This window comes from Canis lupus, chromosome 10 (genome assembly GCF_011100685.1).
Source record: "Canis lupus familiaris isolate Mischka breed German Shepherd chromosome 10, alternate assembly UU_Cfam_GSD_1.0, whole genome shotgun sequence".
NCBI classification, from domain to species: Eukaryota; Metazoa; Chordata; class Mammalia; order Carnivora; family Canidae; genus Canis; species Canis lupus.
Window position 1 is genome coordinate 21,994,211 of NC_049231.1, and position 22,236 is coordinate 22,016,446.

The 22,236-nt window shown below is 56.4% G+C and overlaps 1 protein-coding gene across 3 annotated transcripts in view; it reads left to right on the forward strand.

The window, feature by feature from the left end:
• The window catches only part of PHF21B (PHD finger protein 21B), an 82,971-nt gene that overhangs the window by 57,559 nt on the left and 3,176 nt on the right, over window positions 1-22,236 (forward strand). For all 3 annotated transcript variants that reach the window (XM_038550251.1, XM_038550249.1, XM_038550250.1), the window contains 9 exons: window positions 2,188-2,280; window positions 4,666-5,013; window positions 7,051-7,191; window positions 14,831-14,882; window positions 15,989-16,065; window positions 17,298-17,352; window positions 18,394-18,416; window positions 20,379-20,537; window positions 21,988-22,063. In XM_038550251.1, coding sequence (XP_038406179.1) covers window positions 2,188-2,280; window positions 4,666-5,013; window positions 7,051-7,191; window positions 14,831-14,882; window positions 15,989-16,065; window positions 17,298-17,352; window positions 18,394-18,416; window positions 20,379-20,537; window positions 21,988-22,063 — 1,024 coding nt within the window. The remainder of the gene's footprint in view (window positions 1-2,187; window positions 2,281-4,665; window positions 5,014-7,050; window positions 7,192-14,830; window positions 14,883-15,988; window positions 16,066-17,297; window positions 17,353-18,393; window positions 18,417-20,378; window positions 20,538-21,987; window positions 22,064-22,236) is intronic.

Genomic DNA, 22,236 nt, shown 5'->3' on the forward strand with positions numbered 1-22,236 from the left:
GTGGCCTGAAGCCTCCCCCAGGCCTGGGGTTTAGGGGAAGCCCAGCAGGCAGACTGGCCCCACTGTCTATCCTCTGACACAGAAGGAAACCCGTTGATGGGGACAGAGGCAGGAAGCCTGAGACCCGTGGCGCTGGTTTCCTTCTCTACTGTCTCACGCCGCCAGGCCCCGGGGTATTTTACTCTGATTGAGGGTGAAGGCAAGTATGTATGCCCCGTCCTGGAGTCAGGAGGTGCAGATGAGACTTCCCCAGGTTTGCCCAACAAGAAACAGGACCGCTCCAGGATTGGTACCTGGACGGGCTGGTGACGCGAGTCCTGTCCCTCCCCGATTCCGGGCAGGCTGGCGGGTTGGACCCCCTCACCCCTCCTAACGCTCACCATGTGGACCCCACAGCACCCACTCCCTCTGCCCCTCAGGAGCCCCGAGCAGCAGGACCCCTTCCTGTTGCAGGTACGGGAGTGGGCCTAGAGAGCCAGGGGGCCGCACGCCGCTGGTGTCAGAGCTGGTTGGTCCCCAGCATGTGTAGGAGCAGCCACGACACCTGACACCTGTCTCACCACGTGGGAGCTTCTCTGAGGCTGCCCCAGGGACTCCGCCGATGCAGGAAAATATTTGAAGTTATCTTTGACTTTTATGGTCCCTTTTTTTTTTTTCCTATTAAGATGCTTAGAGCCGTAAGTGTCGTCATAAGGAGCTCATTTATCTTGACGGAAGCGTGGCTATAAACTATGTGGTGCTCGTGAAAGAGCCACTGAGATGATTGTTTCTGCTGCTATCGATAAATTCTGACGCGGAGCAGAAAGGTCAGCCCCTGCCAGATAAAACGTCTTTTCAGCTTGTTAATTAAAGCTTTATAAGGACGTGGAATAACGCAGTCTGGGAGCAGACCTGGAGAGAAGCGAGTAGATGGGACTTGGAGGAGCCTGAAGCCTGCCTGGCACAGGAGGGGAAACAGACGGTGGTGGTGGTGGCAGGTGACTTGGGCGTTCCGGGACCAAACCCACCATTCCTGGAAGCAAGAGTTAGAGGGACCGGGCCTGGCGGCCTGGGACTTCAGGTTTTGTTTTTGTTTTTTTTTTTTTTTAAGATTTTATTTATTTATTCATGAGAGACACAGAGAGAGGCAGAGACACGGGCAGAGGGAGAAGCAGGCTCCCCATGGGGAGCCCGATGTGGGACTTGATCCCAGGACCCTGGGATCACACCCTGGGCCAAAAACAGATGCTCAGCTGCGGAGCCCCCCAGGTGTCCAGGTATTTTCAACTTTTTGAGAGACGGCCAAGCTGTTGGTCCGTGTTGTTTTACCATTTTATGTCCCCAGGAGCAGCGGGTGAGCTGCTCTCTGTGGTCACCAGCTCTGGATTTCAAGTGGAACCAGCGCAGTAGTAGGTGGGCAGGGGCAGGGGTAGTACCTGAGTGTGTGGTTGATTCACATTCCCCTAATAACTAACGCTCTGTAGCATCTCTTCAGGGGCTTATTTGCCATTTGTGTATCGTCTTTAGTCAAGTCTCTGTTCAAATCTCGTGTTCAGTTGTGTTAACTGAGCGGTTCTCCGACGATTGCGGTTTGAGAGTCCTCTAGAGAGTCGGGATGCCAGTCTTTTATCAGACGGGTGACTTGCAAGTGTGTGTTCCCAGTCTGGGGCTTTTCACTGTGTTCACACTTAAGCTTCAGGAGCTTTTAAATTCTTTTGTAGTCCCGTGTGTTCATCTGTCCTCATATGGATCAGGTTTTGCTGGTGTTATATCTAAGGCTCTTTGCCTAACCTAGGGTCCCAGAGATTTTTCTCCTGTGGGTTTTTTTCTCTAGTTTGCTGGTTTTTGGCTTTATGTTTGTTGTTTTTAAAAACAACTGTGCAAGGTATGGATTAACATTCATTTTTGTTGGTTTTCAGTAGACGGGTATCGATATTTAAAAAAAAAAAAAAACAACTTACTTGTAAAAAGGAAGCCGAGCTGCTACGGGGCTAAGTATCTTCTGAACAGTGCCATCCTTTCTTTCTCTGGTTTCCAAAATTTCCTGCATGACGGGAACATGCTTTTGTGGTCGTGAACTCCTGATGGAGAAAGAGAAGAGCTGAGTTTGCTGCGTCTGGGGTGAGAGCTGCGCACCTGCCGGGCAGCCCTGGTGGCCTCAGTGCAAATGTCCCCGGTCCCGGCTCAGCGTCCCCTCCTGTCTTCCAGGCTTTGGGAGCCATCACTGCAGTGCCTGTCACGGGTCCTCAGGTCAGCTCCTTGCAGAGGTTGGCCGGGCAAGGAGCGGCGGTGCTACCTCAGGTAAGCAGCTCGTGGGTGGGCCCGGGGGATCTGTCTGTCCCCAGCACCTCAAGTGCTGCAGGTTTAGGTGGGCCCTAGCCATGGTGGGCAAGAACCCGTTGGGTGCATCCCTTCCCCCTCCTGCCTCCTCTGCCCGTCAGAAGAAGAGTCAGACATTCCAAGTGAACCCAGTTTTTACAACGAGGAGTTGGAAAATCATCTCAGTGGGTCAGGACTAGGATTTCTTTTTCTTTAGCGGAATCAACAAAGCTGGACTAGAATAGAACAGAAAATAATCAAGATGCACCATCAACGTTGTTTCTTGAATAACTCGTTTGTGGACTGGGTCATGAGGTAGTAAAGATTTTGAACCAGGGGTCACAGTCCAAACAGCGCACAGACCCTCTGCACAAGATGATTCATTTGGGGAGGCAGCAAGATACTAAGCCATGCTCCCTGGGTTCAGTCCCCGGCCTCTTGACCTTCCTGGGCCAAGGCTCCTCTCCTGCAGAGGGGCTGGCGCAGGTGCCTCCTCGGTGGCTGTGAGGATGAATCACATGGCACAGAGCCTTTACAGCCATGCCTGGTGCAAAGCAAACGCCTACTGGTGGCTCACCAGCACTCAGCCTTGTTGAGCGAGTGTTGGGTACGCCCTGCCCTGCTGGCTTCAGAGGCAGAGGCAGAGGCAGCTTGTAACCGATGCCCCGTGCTGGAGGATGATGAAGGACAGCTCCTGTCCTGTGCAGCCTTTTCCGGCTGCCCACTTGTGCTGACTCCCAACAGGGCCCCAGAAGGGAGAGAGCATGGAGGGCAGGAAAGGGCCCCCGAGGTTCCTGTGGGAGGAGGACATCCGGCCTGGGTCTGCACGCATCTCCTCTCCAGGTGGCACCGGCTGAAAGTCATGAGCTCGGGGTTCTCCCGAGTAGGTTTTCTCTGGGTTGGAGCCTCACCTGTTCAGAGCCCAGGCCCTGCAGTCTGGGCACGGCTCACCCACATCCAGAGTTGGGATTCTGTGGTGTTGCCCGGCCAGTGTGAACCAGAGCACGTGGGCAGACCCGGAGTGACCCGGAAGGAGCCCACAGCACAGTGCAGCCTCCCTTGACCTGAACTGGACATCACAGCTTGGCTGCGCACTGACCACTGCTCGCCCCACCTGCCCCCACCCTGCCTCTGCAGCAGCAGAGCGCAACTGTCCCCACACTGGTGGCCATCCCAGGCTCCCACATTCAGAATTGGTGTTTGTGGGAGGCTCTGACCCTGACCCCACATGCCAAGGACACAGAGCAGGACAGGATCATACAACTCGGCGTGGGGAGGGGAGGACACAGTTGAGGCCGGCTCCATGGTGGACACTGGTGAGGAGCGGACAGACATGATGCCAGCTTGACTGAGGGGCACGCTGCCCCCAGCTGACCTGCTCCAGGTCACAGAGCCCTGTGGGAGCCACCCCGAACCCCTCTTTCCACCATGGTCACTGGCGATGGATGGGGGTGATCGGTGGGCCCACAGCGCACTACCAGCTTGCACTAACTCTAGGCAGGCTGTGGAAGCCCCAAGTGCAAGTCCCGCTTCCCCACCAGCGACAGCCAGGGCGTTGTTTTCCTCCTCGGGTACATCTCTTCCTCTCCAGGCCTCAATTTGCTCATCTGTGGGATAGGCCGATATACCCGCTTCACGGTGCAGTCACCGTGGGGCTCAAATAAAGTAAGACCCGGGCCAGTCCACTCCGTCTCCTTGTCCCTGAGAAGGTGGCACTAGCGCAGATCTCACGGGCTTGGCACGAGATTCATTTCTGGCTGCAGGAATGCTGGGAGGCTGGTGACAGCTGACAGTGGAGATGCACGCAGCCGTTTGTGGGTTCTCTCGACCCCTAGTGCACAGAGGGGGTGTGTGCCCGAGACCGCACAGGTCCTGGGGCAGGGGCGAGGGCAGGATCCACCAGCCGTCCGAGCCCTGGCCACAACCCCGTCATAGCTGCCTGCACCTGCTGTAACTCGTTGCGTGTGGGTCTCTCAGAGTGACAGGCCATCTCTGGCTCACAGCACGATGGTTTCCACGGGAGCCCCACCCAGATGGAGGGGCCCCCAGGACCCCTCCCGGTTCCTCCCCAATGACAGCGCTCTGCGGACTTGTGACATCAGAGGGAGCTCACTGCTCTGTGACTGGAGTCAGAGGACACCTGACCGGTCCACGTGCAGCTTTCCCATCGCCCTCCTTCTCTGTTCTTCCATCTCATCTGAGATGAGCGGGAAGGGGCTTGACCCAGAGTTGAGCCCATGGCCTCTCCCCTGCTGTCCCCTCACCTCTAACGTGCGAGGCATCGGTGCCCGGGCTGGGCACGCCGCCCCTCCCCCCACCGCCTGGTTGTGTGTCTGTCTGACTGTGCACCTCTCCCTCCCTCCCCAGGTTAGGCCAAAGACTCTGATTCCAGACAGCCTCCCCGTCACCCCGGGCCGAGACCGGCCACCCAAGCAGCCCCCAACGTTCCAGAAGGCCACCGTGGTCAGTATCAAGAACCCCAGCCCAGCCCTCCCCACCGCCAACAACACCGTGAGCCATGTGCCAGCGCCCGGCAGCCAGCCCCAGGCCCTCGCTGAGCCCGCCGCCATCGCCTCTCCCCTGAGCAGTGCCGGGGTGGCTTATGCCATCATCTCCACCGCCCCCAGCAATGCCGCCATCGCCCCCAGCACCGCCGTGTCTGTGGTCAGCGACAGCGTCAAGGTCCAGCCCCTCCTCATCAGTGCCGACAAGAAGGTGGGTGCGTGGATGCACTCGCGGGGCGGGGGTGGGGGACGGTGGCCCGAACAGAGCGCATGAGTGCGTGGCAGGAGGACCGAGGAGCCTCTGGAATGAATGGGGTGCAGACCCAGGAACGACTGAGCAGTCGCTGCCCAGGGGTGACCCGCAGTCGGAGGGCTGGTGGGCTGAGCGGGGAGGTGAGTGAATCGGCAGGTGAACGGGTGTGTGACGGAGGGAACACGTGGCTGTGTTCATACCAGTGGAAAAAAGAATGGGTGGTCAGTGAGTGCATGACCTTGTTCTGGAATAATTAACCAGTGAAGATGGGTGGCCGGGTGAATGCCCGGAGGAGGCCAGGCCTGGCGGTCGGTCTCTGGCTGGGGTAGTTGGGTAGTTGAGGCCTTTGGTGGGTGCCAGGTGCCCAAATGGAAAATCTGTGATTTCTGGCCACTGAGATTTCACATGGAAACTGAGCTCAGTGGTGACGGTGAGGCCTGAGCTTTCGGGGCTTCTTCTCTGTAGCCTCCTTTCCTCTGTCTCCATTTTGGGGCCTGCCAGGCCGCCCCTCTCTTTGTGGCCAGCGTCCCTCCTGATTTCCAGCCTCCAAGCTGGTGCTCCACTTTCGAGCCCCTGGATGTTACTGCCCACGGTGTTTTTCTGGGAGTATTGTGCTTCTGGGCCTTTCCACCCATGTTCAGTAGCCCCAGGGATTCTCAGTTACCATAGGATGTGCTCGGATGGGGTGACCTGTACCTCAGGAGCATGCCCGGTCCCCAGAGGGCCCTCAGCAGGTGCTTGGGGGATGCATGTACCCCTTTCCCTGCAAGCTCGCCAGCATTCAGTGCTATCACTTTCAACACTTTTTGCTCATTTAATCGGTTGAAGCAGATGCTTGCTGTTCAAAGTTGAATTCCTCTGGTTATTATGAAGCTTGAATGTTTTTCCCCCATACTTTTCAAGAATTCTGTCTCCTTCTGTGTGACTCGTTTGAGGATATTTTTTGCCCTGTTTTCTACTGGGGATCTTAATGTTTTTCTTCCCATGAATATAAAGAGGGGCATTTTTTTTCCATCCAGAGAATTCTGGGGTTTTAAAATTGTGATACAAAGGCGAACAAAGAGCCCTCCCTTAAGCCGGCAGCAAAACAGATGCATTTTTTCTTCCTGTTTAGGAGCTTCAAATTCACAAGACAGTCACGTTCTTAGGGGGGAAAGAAAATACAAGTTCCAATTATTCCTGGCTTGGGCGAGACCCTGGCTGACTGCTCCTGGTGAATTCCTTCCCCTGGATTCATGAAAGATAATGATTCCTTCCCAATCCCTCGCCCCCAAAATTAATAAAGTAGTTGAGCCACCGATGGAGGGAAGTCCGGCCCAGGGAGGGGCTGGGCTGCATGCATTGCTTTTGGACCTCTCAGCCTCAGACCCTTCGATCAAACCAGATGAGAGCTGGGAACCCCGAAGACAGCTGGCTGAAGTGGGGCCACTCTGACCGGGTAGCCCTACCACCCCCACCTCCCCACCCCAGGCCAGGTTTGAGGGTCTCAGACACGATGGCCTGGGCGCCCGAGGGGCAGGCTGGGGAGGGGACAGGCTGGGCAGGCACTCAGACAGAGCCCTCATGACCCCAAGTGGCAAATCTGAGCCCTCTTGGCCTCAGTTTACCTGCACTTGAGCTAGAGATAAAGAAACCAACTTCTTTTGAGTCTTCACTTCCCGGATCTTCGTGACCTCCCTGGAGGTAGGATTGCAAGGAAGCTGAGGCTCAGGGAGGCAAAGTGACCTCCCTGAGCTGTGACAGTAGCACAGGATTGAGCCAAGGCCCCTCTGGTTCCTAAACCGGACTCCGTCTCACGCAGACCCTCGTGTAAAGAACTATCTGGAGGCACACGCCCGGGGTGCAGGCGCCCCGAGGACTAGAGGGCTTGGTGCCAGCCTCCTCACACCTCTGTGATCCCACCTTCCGAGGCCCCCACCCCTCTGGCCCTCCTAGCTCCCTTCTCCCTCCCCAGCTGCCACCCCTCACCCTCACCCTCAGTGCCGTATCTTCCAGGTCATCATCATCCAGCCTCAAGTACAGACACAGCCGGAGAGCACGGGGGAGTTGCGGCCGCCCACGGAAGAGCCATCTCAGGGAGCTCAGGCGACCAAAAAGAAGAAGGAGGACTGGCCCCCGAGCCAGGAGAACCCCGAGGTAGGGTGGCTGGGACCTGGGGGTCGCCGTAGGAAGCGGGGACAACGGTGCAGGGCACAGCTGCCCTGTTCAGTGGGAGCTCCTGGTGGGGGGGACTTGCTCAGGGAGCCTCGGATCCCCAGCCCTGCACCTCACAGATTTGCTCACAACATGCAGGGGTTAGCCCAGCTTCTAGAACCAGGAGCCTGGCTTTGCATCACGTGTGGCCACATTACTAGCAGTTTCTATGTCTGTAATAGGAGTGGTAATTCTTCCTTCCTCGTGGTGTGGTGGGGAGGATCCCATGGGTCAGGGTCTCCCCTGTCAGGGGACAGCACATGGCCCTGCCCCTTCTCCCTGCCCGTGGCCACTCATGAGCAGCTGAGGGTGGGGAGAGCAGGACCTCAAATGCCTTGGAAGTCAGAGGCAGTCAAGGCTGACACGGGAGATGCAGCTGACTCCTGAAAGTACCTGTAGAACTTTCAAGAAATTGCATATTAGTACCACCTCCTCCATCTCCAATGATGGTGGCGGGACAGATAGGTCCTCGTGGCGCCATCCTAGTCGGCGACCGCTCTCGTGTTCCTGCTTGGAGCCTCTGCATCCTACGCCAGAGTCAACCCTTTGGGCCTTTCTCCCTGCAGCTGCCATCACCCGGCCCCCTTTTCTGTCCCTACCAAATTCTTATTCATCCCACAGTAAGATTCATTTCAGGCATCCTCTCCTCCAGGCAGCCTTCCCTGACCACCTCACCTCGGTGGGCAGAAGAGGCCCCTGTGTGGACTCCCGGGGCTCTTGATGATTCTTTTTATCAACATGCTGTCATTATGGAAAGAAGTCAGTCTTTCATCCATTCATCCCTTCATTGATTCGTCAGACGTGTCATAGAGTTTGCTCCGCGCCAGGCTCCGTGCTGAGGGTAGGGACCCTGAGGTGGGATGGGTGGAGTCCTGGCCCGAGGGACACTCACTGCTCCTGGCATGACCACTAAGACTTCAGCTTTGGTGAAAAAAAAATCCCAAGCGTCCTCAGAGAACTACAAAATCAGAGCTCTGGGAGGTGCAGGGAGAAGGAGAGAGCGTGTTTGCACCTGGAAGGACAGGGACGGGGGGCGGGGGGTCAGCAGGGTCAGGGAGAGGTGGGGCCGGGGCGGAGGCGGGAGGGATGGCGTGGGCACAGAGGGCACTGCCTGGGCAATCACATGCATGCCAGCTGGTCTGCTTGGAGCGCGGGTAGCTCGTATGCATGAGAAATTCTGAACACAGAGTCAGAGAGGCATCGGGACCTGACCCTGGAGGACCTGCATGCTGGCTGCCGGGGGCGGGGGGGGGGGGGGATCTTTATTCCTTGGGCAGTGGAGAACCATGGAATATCTTTGAGCAGGAGAGTGACTTGACTATTGTCCTTTGACGTGTCCAAAAAGCCTGCGGAGATTCTGAGTCCCTGAGGCTGAAATGGAACCAAGTCTGGGCTGTGGCCCCAGGCACCATTCCTTGGGGTGGTGTGAGCCCCTGCTGTGTGCATGCTGGGCCCCGGGCCGGCTCGCAGCCCGAGGCTCCCACATGCACACCCCTCTGTCCTCCCATGGGGTCACGTTGCACCCAGTGCAATCTCCAAGGTTTTCTGGGTGAATTCTCTGTGTTCTCTCAAAGTACATCGAAGCCAGTTATTGTGCATTTATACAATTAGTATAATTACATTTAACTACATAATTAGTGTAAATACGTGTAATGACTTAAATAGAACTTGTAATTAGAACATGTCCTGGTGTAAAAATCCTTATTAAACTTTCTTTTTAAAGAGGTCTGGGAGCAGTTGTGTGGTGCAGACACGGGGCTTTGTGGCAGCCTTTGAACCTGTTCACGAAGAGCCCAAGTTAGGAGCACTTGAGGCCTGAGCAGCCACTGGCCCAGAAACTTCATCAGATGGGACAGTTGGTGGCTCCCGGGGCAGTGTGTGCAAGCCCTGCACGCCACAGCTGGGAGCTCGAGCAGCCCCTGATGGGACAGCCTGGTGGTGGAAAGGAACATCGAGTTTACCAGCACCCCAGGATGACTCCAAGGCTCTGTCCACTCTTCCCTGTTTCGAGGCCCGTGGCTGCCTTTAGGACAGAACTGTGGCCTTTTCTGTGCCACCCGTAGTCCTGGCCTCGGGCAGCATCTCACGGAGATTGGCCCTCAGATCAGCATGTGCCTTGCAGGGGGGCAGCCAGAGCAGGGATCCCGGCCCCATGAAAACCCTGATGGCAGCCCCAGGCCCAGTCACCTCTCTGGAAAAGACTTGTGCACACAGATGCTCCTTCCTCCACACCATCCCTGTTACCATGTCCCTGTTCCTGCCCCATCCCTCCCCAGACTTAGGGCTCCCCATGCCCAGATGGAATCCTCCCCGTTTATTCTCCCGGCAGTTAGAAGGATGTTTCTAAAATTCAGAAATAACCAAGTCACACCCCCCCCCCCCCATTCTCAAATCCATCATGGGCAGCTCTGGGTTCTGACTCAGAGGCAGCCTTCTCCTGCAAACCCACAGCAGCAACAAATAAAATGTAGGAATCTAATGGAAAATGAGTTTGCTTCTTGGCGAGTCAGATACACCAGGTGGTGTGGTCTCAAAAAGTAAACTTTATTTGCAGCAAATAAAGAGATCCAAGAGAGGGTGAATGGGTACCTTTTATTTAGGGTTAGGATGAATATTTAGATGGGGAAGCCTTGTCATCATATGTACATAGAGGAGGGCATAAGATCTTGCATGTGTGTTAAGGAAACACTCTGTACATACATTGCATGTTATGTAAATGGGGCTGAGGCTCCTCCATGAGCAGAGATTTCAGTACTGCAAAAATTTTAGTACCTTAATGGAGTACAGTCACTCATGGTCCATCTGCACAGGCATGAGCCAGGTTTAGGTCAGATGGTCCAGGTAGTCTGGGCAGTGGCCATCCCCTGAGGGCTGGTTTCGGGTTTCCTTTGCCTGAGTTAAGAGGTAAGTCAGAAAGGAATGCTTAAGGAAAAATGTAGGACAGAGGTAGGACAGAGGTTATGAGTACAGGTAAGTGGAGTCAAGGTCAGGTCTTGGGGTCTAGCTGGTGACAAGAAGAGACAACAGAGATGCAGCTGTGCATTGCTGTGTCCCAGAAACACCAGTTGTAAGCAGAACTGATGCTCAGGCCACCGGGCCCCGGGGCCACAGTCGGGTACGGGTGACCAGGAGAGGGGGCGACTCACACATGGCAGTAGGTCCCCAGAGTTCTCCAAGACAGAAAGGAGCCAGGTTGAGCCTGAGGCCACAGCTGCCCCCAGAGAAGGGGCCAAGGCCGAGGTGATGGTAGTCCTCCCCCAAAGAGAGGTGAGCAGGAGGCAGAGAAAACAAAAATGCAAAATAAGGAGAAGAAGGAGTCGTACCCAAAAAGACCCTGTGGACATAATTCTGGAATCCATGAAGCAGCCCCCACTAAGGCTGACAGAGTCAGCATCTGGAGCTTGCATTTATTCAAGATGAAGTTAATCTTGTGGCATACTGTAGCAACGACTTGTATGTTTAGGATACTCAGGCAAGTTTTTGCATTTTTTTACCATAAAATAAAGAATACTCACTAGATTAAAAAAGAAAAATCAACATGTTACTATAAATTCAAAGAAAGAGAACAGTAAAATCACCACCACTAAAGAAGAAGCTCCTAAGGCTTAGGGAGGAGATGGCTAAATGGCCACCAAACCAGAGAGAATGAAGTGTGAGCTGGAAAAAGGGAAAAGCAGTAAAACCATCGTGAAAATAATTAACGGAATTGGATGAGCTCAGGGGACCCTAGACACAGCAGAAGACACAGTAAGGGGCAGAAGAGGCAAAAGTGAGCAAAGTGCACCCAAGTAAAAAAGGAAGAATGAAGGGCCTCTGGGTGGCTCAGCAGTTGAGCATCTGCCTTCGGCTCAGGTCACCATCCGAAGGTCCGGGGATCAAGTCCCGCATCGGGCTCGCTGCAGGGAGCCTGCTTCTCCCTCTGCCTGTGTCTCTGCCTCTCTCTTTCTCTCTCATGAATAAGTAAAGTAAAATCTTTAAAAATAAAAATTTAAAAAGGAAGAATGAGTTTTTAAACATTGAAGAGTGATCTCTACAATGACAAGCAAAGAGGACACAGTAGATGTATAAGTATAGGCTTCCAGAAGGGATCCCAGAGTAGAGGAAGTGACACTTCCCATAAGACCTGTGGTGATATGGGTTTGGCTATACCGTGTAGGCAGTTGGCTCCCATTTCTGTCCCCAAGTGAATGTGGGGTCACGTTACCTCCTGTGGAGGAAGGGGGAGACTGGATGGAGGGCCAGGAGGCGGGAGCTTGGTCTCCATGCTGCTGATATTTGCCCAGCCCAGTCTTTTCCAGGTGGAGCCAGCAAGGAAGGGAAGGTGTCAATACTGGGGGGTAGGGGGTCCCTAGAGTCCCTGCCACCGTGCATTCAGCCCCAGGGCCCAGAAGCAGTGCTGAAGCCAGGTGGCCCCAAACCACAGCCTGGACCACTATTGGCTGAATCTACTGGACCCCAGAATGCCCTTTGTGGCAGCTCCATGGCCACATTAATTGTTAGTCTTGCATTCATGTGAGCACACACCTTCCAGGAGAGAATTTATGGATCACACATTCCATGGTGTGGTCATGCTTCTCGACTTTTTTTTTTAAGTAATTCAAGAAAGTTTACTAAAATTGAAGACAACTTATGTGCATGTTGCATGGACTGTGTCCCTGGTACCAGGCACCAGGGAAAACGAACATGTGCGCCAGGGGAGAACGGTCAACACTGCCACAAAACCCAGCACGACCACTGGCCTGCAACAGAAATGGAAGGATCTGGAAGACATCCAGGCAAAAGCAATCACATCATGAGGGCAAACAGCCTGCCTTCTGGCTTTTCCACCCAGCATTCAAATCCAGAATACAGTAGAACCACATCTACAAGCTCCTGAGAAAACAAAGGAAGAGCCAAGGCTTTTATGTCCAGCCAAGCTGGCCTTTGGACTGAAAGGCTCCACATAGGAGGTTTCAGTTCTGCCCAAGAGCTGGAGAAATGCTGCTCCATGGGCCTGGCTCAACCTCAGTTGGCTGAGTGACAGCTGGGGATCTCTGGGAACAGCCCTGGGGTGGCAGCTCAGTGAAACTGAAATGGATAAGGATGTCAGGTCAGAGTGCAGCTATTACGTTCTCTGATAATGTCCGAAGACTTCACCTGTAACCCTGCGGGGAGAGCACGGGAGGTGGGAGGCAACGTGAGCTCTCGGCCAGTAGTGGCTGAGGTTTGTTTTGCAGCAAGTCAAAGAATATCATGGAAAGCTGACAAATTGAGGAGGAGAGCTATTTTTAACAGTGTAGAAGTAAAAAAAAAAAAAAAGGAAAGAAAGGAACAGTGGGTAGTTGCTATTTGCAAAGATGTAGAAAACCTAAGAGAATCAATAAAAAAAAAAATACTACAGACAGGTTTTGGCACAGCAGTGGGGTTAATGTTAGTGTAAAACGTCGATCATCACAGAAACACAGAGCAACCTGTTATAAGCCTTATAGATAATCCTATTTACAGTAGCAACAGAAAGATTAAATATCTAGGAATAGGGGTGTCCAGGTGGCTCACTTGGTTGAGCGACTCTTGATTTCGGCTCAGATCGTGATCTCAGGATCTTAAGATCAAGCTCCATGTTGGGCACCACACTCAGCAGGGAGCCTCCTTGAGATTCTCTCCCTCTCCCTCTGCCTCCCTTCAACATTTCTTAAAAAAAAAAAAAAAAAAAAACTAGGGACACCTGGTGGCTCAGTTTGTTGAGTGTGTGCTTCTCTTTCTCGCTCTCAATGAGTAAGTTAAAAATCTTTTTAAAAATCTAGGAATAGGGGATCCCTGGGTGGCTCAGCGGTTTGGCGCCTGCCTTAGGCCCAGGGCGCAATCCTGGAGTCCCAGGATTGAGTCCCGCATCCGGCTCCTGGCATAGAGCCTGCTTCTCCCTCCTTTGTCTGCCTCTCTCTCTCTCTCTCTCTCTCTCTCTCTCTGTCTATCATGAATAAATAAATAAAATCTTAAAAAAAAATCTAGGAATAGTGATCCCTGGGTGGCTCAGCGGTTTAGCACCTGCCTTCAACCCAAGGCATGATCGTGGAGTCCCAGGATCAAGTCCTATATACATCGGGCTCCCTGCATGGAGCCTGCTTCTCCCTCTGCCTATGTCTCTGCCTCTCTCTCTCTCTGTCTCTCATGAATAAAATCTTTTTAAAAAAATCTAGGAATAAACATACTGGCAACAGTCAATACCCACTGGAGGGTAAGTTCGAAACCCCCAAAGGCAGAACAGAGAGGCGCACCACGGTTTTGGAGAGGAAAATTTTATATCACAAAGTCGTCATTATGCCCTGAGTTAATTTATCACCTTAACATCATCCCAGTAAATATACCTCCGTCTCCTTCATGGTTTCCAAATTTCACATGACACCATAAGCAAGAGGAGCCAGGGAAATGCTGAGCAAGAAGAAAAGGGAAGGCTATGACCCCACCAGTGCCACCATAGGTCCCACGCAGGTAGGAACGGATGAAGAGACACAGAAGACGACCACATGTGCACGTGATAACTTACTATACCATTAAAGGGGCTCCTTGAACCAGCGAAAAGTGGAACAATGGAATTTCCAATAAATGAAATTGGAACAAACGAGACGTAGCCATACGGAATAAAAGCAATCTCTACTTCACACCATGTCCACCAGGGCAAATTCCAAATGGGTCAAAATTTAAATGTAAACAGCAGAGCAGCCCAGGTGGCTCAACGGTTTAGCGCTGCCTTCAGCCCAGGGCCTGATTCTGGAGACCCCGGATCGAGTCCCACATCGGGCTCCCTGCATGGAGCCTGCTTCTCTCTCTGCCTGTGTCTCTGCCTCTGTCTCTCTGTGTCTATGAATAAATAAATAAAATCTTTAAAAAAAAAAGAAAATATATAAATGGATAGTCAAGACATTAGTGACTTGCTTTATAACCTGAGTCTGTAGAGCTAAGGTTCAAAAATCGAAACACTGAGAAAGAGAAAAATGATAAATTCTCCTACACAGAAGTTCTTTTTTTAGTCTCCATGGCCAAAAAAAAGCATAATTCCCAGCTCCTTACGTGGGGGTGGTGCACGGCCAGTTGATGAGGACAGTGTGGACTGGATGGGGAAAGAGGGATTTTGCCATGGAGGCGTCTGACCCGCTGGCGCCCCCGCCAGGTATCATCAGTGTGATGAGTCACCTTGATAACACGCACCCCCGGAGATGGAGACGCGGGCTGGGAAGGGCACGCCACCTCTGTGGTCTTCCTCCTGCAAGCCCATGATCCGGTCTAACCACGAGAGCCATCAGATCGCGGCAGAGGGGCATCCCACAGAGCACCTGACCAGCCCAAGCTCAAAACTGTCAAGGTCACCACCACCAAGGAGAGCCTGCGAGTCTGGCACAGCCCCCGGGAGCTAAGGAGACACAGCACCTAGGTGCAGGGTGGGGTCCTGGGACAGAGAACAGACAGTAGGTAAAAACTAAGGAAACCCGAAAGAGAGAAGCCGGCCCCATGAGTAGGTGCTCAGCAAACACTTTTTGCCTGAATGGATGAATGAATGAATGAACGTGCACAGCGGTGTTAACACTTCTCTGTTTACTTCCCTCAGAAAATCGCCTTCATGGTAGCTCTAGGCCTGGTCACCACGGAACACTTGGAAGGTAAGGACGCGCGCGGTGGCAGGCTTGGGGTGGTGGCCACGGGGTGGTGGCCGGGGGAGGGCAGTGCCCACGAGTGATCCGCCTTCTGGGGCGTCTGTCCCAAATGCCAGAGGCTGTCAGCAAAACACCAAGAAAGCCGTCCTGCTCTCTCTCCCTGGCTTTGTGGCTGTCCGCACCAAGCCCACCATGGCACTTCCTGGGCTCAGCGGAGGCACCGCGGGGGTCCCCTGCTCCCCTGTGGCACAGGGCACAGTGAAGGCGGGGGGGGGGGGGGGGGGGGGGGGGATGCTGGAGCGACGGCCCAGCCCTGCCACTTGCTAACCACTCAGGCTTGGGCCCTCCCAGTCACATCAGAAAGTCTGCGATTGAGTCCCCATCATGCTCTTAGAGCTGGGTGACCTCGGGCAAGCTCCCTCCACCCTGAACCTCGGTCTCCTCTTCCGCCACACGAGGAGAGAACGACACCTTGAAACTTAGCAGCGTTGCCATGAGCGCCAGGACAAGAAAGCTCTGCTGATACGCTCGTGACTGTCATGACGATTTTTACAAATCATCCTCCTTGTAAAAATTCTACCCCCGCCTGTGAAACCCTCGACATTTATTTATGCGGACCCTGTCTGCCTCCACGGAGGCTCTGGGGTGCCTTACGTGGAACACGAACGAGGCGGCAAGGATCTGGAAGGAGAAATTAGGTCCAGAAGACAAGTTAGGAAAAAAAGTCAAAACAGCTGCACCAGGGAAACCGGTCACAGGTTCCACCCGGCAGGCAAAGCTGAAAGAAGGCAGAGGGGGGACCGTTCCTTAGAGGCTACCTTAGCGGCAGGTGTACCTGGTCCTCGCAGGTGCGCGGAGCCAGCCAGCAGCCCACGGGAGACGGGCCAGGCGGGATGATGGCACACGGGGAAGCCCGTGGCGAGAGTGGGTCCCCGCCACCCTCCGGCCCGCAGCCAGCACCTCTGTCTGCCTCGGAGTGAGCGATTCGGGGGCCGCTCAGGGGCGGGGATGCTGGGCAGGAGGGGACAGGAACAGCCGGGCCTCGCAGAGGAAGAGCTCGGGGTTCCCCGGACAGGGTGGAACCGGTAACTGCCGTGTCCGGGCCTTTCCAGAAATCCAGAGCAAACGCCAAGAGCGGAAGAGAAGAAGCACAGCCAATCCTGCCTACAGCGGCCTCCTGGAGACCGAGGTGAGGGGCCCGTGGGTCTGCACCCGTGAGGGGCCCGTGGGTCTGCACCCGGGCGGGGAGGTTCCCCCGGGCTGGCCCCCCCACCTGCCCCACCTGCCCCGGGGAGTGGAGTTCAGGGCGTGATGGCAAATAACATCGGGGAACGGACACGAGAGACCCGCACGTCCTTGGGTTCCCCACTCAGGCTGCAGGGGGGAGCGTGGCTCGCGTGCGGGGTGCGGCCAGCTTCCAGAAGCGTCGCCCCAATGATCAGGCCTGGCGCCTGTCACAGACGCTGGGGAGCAACCCCAGAATCGTCCCCCAGCACGGAAGCAGTTTCTTTTTAGGGCCGTGAGGTCCGATGCGTGGGGCAGCTCTCTGCAGCCGAGCCGTGTCCCCAGGGGCCTGCAGGAGGCTCAGGGGGCTGCTGCCCTCACCTTCCCTGGCGGTGACCACTCTGCGCCATTGTCCCGAGTCCGTGGCTCATGAACTCTGCGGGGACAGAGGGATCTCGCCTGGCGCGGTGATCACCCGGGTTCGGGGAGCCCCCACCCCCCATGCCAGCCGCCCCCTCCCTCTGCTTTATAGCTTCCCCAGCAGAGAACACGTCCCAAGTGTCCATCCCAATACCCGAGACCTTCCTGCTCGGTTTCCTGGGCGCGCCTGGTCCCCGAGATGGGTGTCCCCAGCACCGTGGCCCTTCTGTAAGAATGTCACCGACAGGGCCTGGTGCCCTCTGCGTGCTCGCTGCTGAAACCACCCGGCGCTCTGGGCGCAGAGCCACACCCTGGGGTCCGAAGCCCAGGGCCGGGCCCGGATGATCTGATGCACGAGTCCAGAGTCCGCCCACGGCCGTGACCCTTCACCCTGGACACGACATAGGCCCCAGAGCGGCCCGGCCGCCCCGAGAGAGGCGGGCGTAGTCAGTCATCCGTCTTTCCGCCCCAGCACAGCCATGCCCAGCTGTGGTCTGACAGGCTGGGCTGTGCCTCAAGCCCCCTTTTAGAATGTACCAGAAACCTGATCTGGGGTCTCTGACGCATCCTTCCTGAGGGAGGCGGATGTACCCACGGGGTAGGGGGCAGCGGTGGATCCCAAGCCTCCCTCGGGGGAGGCTGGGTGCTGACTCCTCGCCGCCCCCCTACCCTGCGTCCCCTGGGTGGGGCCTGTCCCGGGGGCACCTTGGGCAGGAGCCGTGTGGCCAAGGAGGGCTCCACGTGACATGGCTTTGTTTTGCTTCCGGTCCCCTGCAGAGGAAACGGCTGGCATCCAACTATCTCAACACCCCCCTGTTCCTCACAGCGAGAGGTAAGCGCCACGGGGCCGTGGCTTCTGCGGCCAGGGCTGCTCCGGGGCCCGGGGCAGGGTCGGCCTGGGTGGCCCTCTGCTCCCGGCCTGCGTGCGGCTGGCCTGGCCCGGCCACGGTGGGACGGAGTTGCTCTCTGGGGGACGGTGCCTCCCAGCCCCCGCGGCCTCCTTTGCCCCGACATCTCCTCTGGGGAGGATGCTCCGTGTGGCAGGTGTCAGAGCCGGGGCTCAGAGCTGGGACAGCGACACGAGGGCTGAACGTGACAGCACGATGTCACCTGCCCAGCATTTCCGTCCTTCCCATTGGGCGGTGTAACCCACGGACAGCTCTGACCCAGTGACGGCAAGGAAGACCGTTTGCTTTGTGCCATCATTGTTTTGAGTGGTTTGGCGTCACTTACTGGAACTGGGTTACAGACAAAACAAACAAAAACCACAGTCGAGAAGAAGTTTCTCTGAGAAATCCTAGAATGATGCCCCCTCTGGGCAGCTCCCTGCCGTGCCACGGTGGGTCCTGGCCATGACCAGGGCAGAGATCCCTCCTCCCATGATGCCCCTGGTGAGAACAGGGTGTCCGGGGGCCTATGATGCTCCCATCTTGCTCCTGGTGAGAACAGGGTGTCCCGGGGCCTGTGATGCTCCCGTGATGCCCCGGGTGGGAACAGAGTGTCCTGGAGCCTGTGATGCTCCTGTGATGCCCCGGGTGGGAACAGGATGTCCCGGGGCCAGTAATGCTCCCGTGATGCCCCAGGTGGGAACAGGGTGTCCTGGAGCCTGTGATGCTCCCGTGATGTCCCAGGTGGGAACAGGGTGTCCCAGGGCCTGTGATGCTCCCATGATGCCCCTGGTGAGAACAGGGTGTCCGAGGGCCTGTGATGCTCCTGTGATGCCCCGGTGAGGACCAGGTATCCCGGGGCCTGTGATGCTCCCATCATGCCCCGGGTGGGAACCCCTGCCACACGGGGCCTCGTGGCCTCCACTCCTGGTTGGTGCTCCTCCAGCGCCCACTAACGTGTTCTCCGCCCTTCTTCCCCGTGCTAGCCAATGAGGACCCCTGCTGGAAGGTAGGTGCCCCCTCCCTGCACACCTGGGGGGCGGGGTGTGCTCTCCATGGTGCAGGTACGGGTGCTCCTGGCAGGGGCGGGGCGAGCAGAGGGCCTTCGGGCTCCGTGGCGCAGCCTGCCAGGCAGGGCCGGGCATCCCCACGGGGTCAAGCACGAGCTCTCTCCACACTCCTGGGGACGCAGGGACCCGGGAGCCAAGGCCCAGGAGGAGGCGCTGGCGGCCGAGCTCTGCTGTGGGAGCCCAGGCGGAGCTGGCTGTCTCAGGCCCTGTTGCCCACCTGGTGAGGGTCAGACCTAGTAATCCTCAGGGTCTCACCCCCCAGGATTGCATTTCTGGGATCCTATACGACGCCAACCACCTCCTTCCCAGGACACGGGCTGGTCGTGACCTCAGTTGTTAGGATTTTGTGTATTTATTTGAGCAAGTGAGAGAGAGCGTGCAAGTGGGGGTGAGGGAGGCAGAGGCAGAGGGAGAAGCAGACCCTGTACTGAGCAGGGAGCCCGACATGGGGCTCGACCCCAGGACCCTGAGCTGGATGGAGGGAGACGCTTCACCGACTGAGCCCCCAGGCGCCTCGTGACCTCATTTTTCAAAAAAGTTTTGGATCTAATTCTAAAAGCACCTTCTAGCCCCCGCACGCCCATAATGGCCAGGCCCCCAAGCAGCAGCCGGGGTTGGGCATAAACTCCGGTTACACTGTGCTTTCTGCCACCAGAGCCGTGTAGTGTCACAGGTCGGTTTTGGTGGTCCCCACGCTCGCCCCCGGCCACCTGCATGCAAGCCACCCAAGCCACACGGGCGCAGGACATGCCTTGAGCAGAGTCCCACTTCCGCAGACCCCAGTCCCAGAGGGTCATCGGCTTCGAGGCGGGAGTGCCCGATGCTGGTCGTGCTCCTGCCCCCAGCTCTCTGAGCGACCCTGGGCCAGTGGCTCACCCTCCCTGGGCTCTTGCACTGACATGGGAGGTGACCGCAGGTCTCTTAGGCCTCATCTCGGGCTGCGGCCCCCTCCGCCAGGGGTGGCTTGGGGTCCACTGTCCTTGTGGCCTGGGTCATTCCGGATGGGAACCCTCTGGCCCTTCACCACTCTGACGTCAGAGGACGCTGCTGACACGCGGGTAGAGGACAGACATCATGCACCTGGAGAAGGTGTTCTCGTGGGTGGTGGGAAACTGCTCAGACCTCGCAGGCTAGGGGGGCAAGGGGTTATGAGAGGCTCTTCTGTCTCCCAGTCAGGGCTGTCCACAGTGCAGCCGGCTGGCTGGAAAGGTAGTGAGCTCCCCGTCCCTGCAGGTGTGCAAGTAGGAACTGAGCAAACAAAGGGGTGGGTGACCGTACAAGGGATATTTGAGGTTCCTTTATCCTGTGGAAAGAGTCAGCTCCTCCTTGCCTGGATCCTTCACGGATTGTACTTCGTGTACCCTGCACTGTTCATCTTCCCAGCATCCTGTGGGGGCAGGTGTCATTAGCCCACATTGCAGCCGTGGCTTCAGAGGAGCGCAGTGACCCACTGGGGTGTTGGGAGATGCCCGGTTAGACCAAGGTGCCGTCAGGAGGACGGGAGAGGACCGTGACCCTGGGCCTCCCAAGGCCGTGTGCGCCTAAAGAGCGTGTGGAGGGAGGCTTTGGGGGCACGGGCCGGGGGCTCCGCTGGGATGTGGCCCCGTGGGGGCCCCGGGGGACCTGTTTCCTAGGACCTGTTTCCTAGGCCACCACCCACACCCCGTGTCCCAGTCTCAGCCGGGCCACACCCCGGCCCTGGTGAACATGGCCCAGGTGGTGCCCCTGAGTCCACCTGCCAGGCAGCTGCTCGTCCCCCCGGTTCCCGGGTTCATCCCTCCCCCTCCCAGAGCTGCTGAGAAACAGTGGGGCACGAGCAGGTCGGGGTGGCAGCTGCCCGGGGGGGCCCCCGCTCCCTCCCGGCCCTGCCGACCCGCCTCCCGCCCTCCCTTCTCTTTCAGAGTGAGATCACCCACGATGAGCACTGCGCCGCGTGCAAGCGAGGGTCCGACCTGCAGCCCTGCGGCACCTGCCCGGGGGCATACCACCTGGGCTGCCTGGACCCGCCCCTCAAGACGGCGCCCAAGGGCGTGTGGCTGTGCCCCAAGTGCCAGCAGAAGGTAGGGGAGGCTGTGCTGCCAGGCAGTGGGCTCTCCCCCCCGCACCCTGACTCTCTCCCTGCCCCAGGGGACCCCCCACCCCCGGCACAGCTCGGGGGGCGGCCCAAACCTCATTTCAGAGGCTGGATGGTCTGCTGGGCTGGCCCGGGCACTGTAGGGTTTCAGCAGCGCCCCCCTTGTGGCCATCTAGACACAGCCAGCTGAGGCCCACGGGCCGTGACTGAGCAGACGTCCCTCTACAGCTCTGACCCACCGACCACCTCTGAACCCCAAAGGCCCCCTGGGGAGACCTGGACTAACATTGCAAACCGCAAAAACCGTGATGCCTGACGTGTTCCATCTCCCTGCCAACACACAAAACCGAGCCAGTTTGAGAAAACAGTAACCCTCCCTTCTGGTGATGATGCAGGGAGGCAGACGCTCTTCATGTTGTAGGATTTTATCAGGAGCCTTAGAAACCTGTGTACCTTGTCAACGCAGAATCTAGCTTTGGGGAATGTAGTCTCGAATAATCCAAATCCGGATAAAACTCTGTGTACGAAGAAGCCTCCCGTCCCTTATTTGTACAGGAACATATACAGCTACCTCGCAGCACTTAGGAGACCGCGAAATAAATTCCAGCGTGTGTACCGAGTGCGATATGTGGACATTGAAAACGATCTTGGCCAAGATTTTGTGATTCTTTGGGATTTGTTCTTTATATGGAACTAAGTTGTTTTTTTAAATGAAAACACCAGGCTTTATAGTGGTTGTATAGTTTAATTGTCGGCTCCCCAAGAAAAGCTGCAGGTTGAATAAAAAACACCAGGGGACATTCTTCCAAGTGTTAGACTCAGTTTGGGAAGTAGCAGTGTTTTTTTTTTTTTTTTTTTTTTTTTTTTTGGTGAAAGATGTTTCACTATATAATGTATATGTATTACTCATAAAAATCATAGAGAAATCATCTTAATTTCAGAAAACACTGATTCTCGTGGGTTCGCATCCCGGGGACCTAGGGAGAGGATGGGTACAGTGGGCCGTATGTCACAGTCTCCTGTGGGAGCCACCAGCCCCTGTACTGTGACTGCCCCGGGGGGTCACAGCTCTTTGAGGGAAGATGGAACAAGATTCCCTTCCCCACTTTAGCACGATGGTGGGGCCTCCCTGGGCCCTCGGTTTGGCCCTGGCGTGCCTGGGGCTGCCCTCAGGTCCCCAGGACAAGGGAAGAAGACAGGCGGTCATTCATGTATGCACTCAGTCAAGAAGGAATGGACCCTCCTCCAACCAGCACTTTTTTGGGAGTCCTGGGTAGAAGCAGGTTCCTGCCCTCAGGGAGCTCTGTGAGGCAGCCCACGACGCAGGGGTGGCCCCATCCCATCACAGTTGAGGACCCTAGAGCTCAGAGAGCTTGGGCCTCCCCCTGGGGTTGCTCTGGCCTGCCTGCTTGTTCATCTCCCCATCCGCCCTCTAGGCCTTAAAGAAAGACGATGGTGTGCCCTGGACCGGGATGCTGGCCATTGTGCACTCGTACGTCACCCACAAGACGGGTAAGACAGCCTTGGGATGTGGAGAAGCACCTACTCCCTTCTCCCAACCCCAACCCCGTCCTCTGGACTCACTCTGGGCCTGTCTGAAGCTGCACCTAGCCAGAGCTCTGCAAAGAGGGACCCCGTGACTGGTCCTGTGTGCAGGGCAGGGGCTGTGGAGAATGTCATTTCCG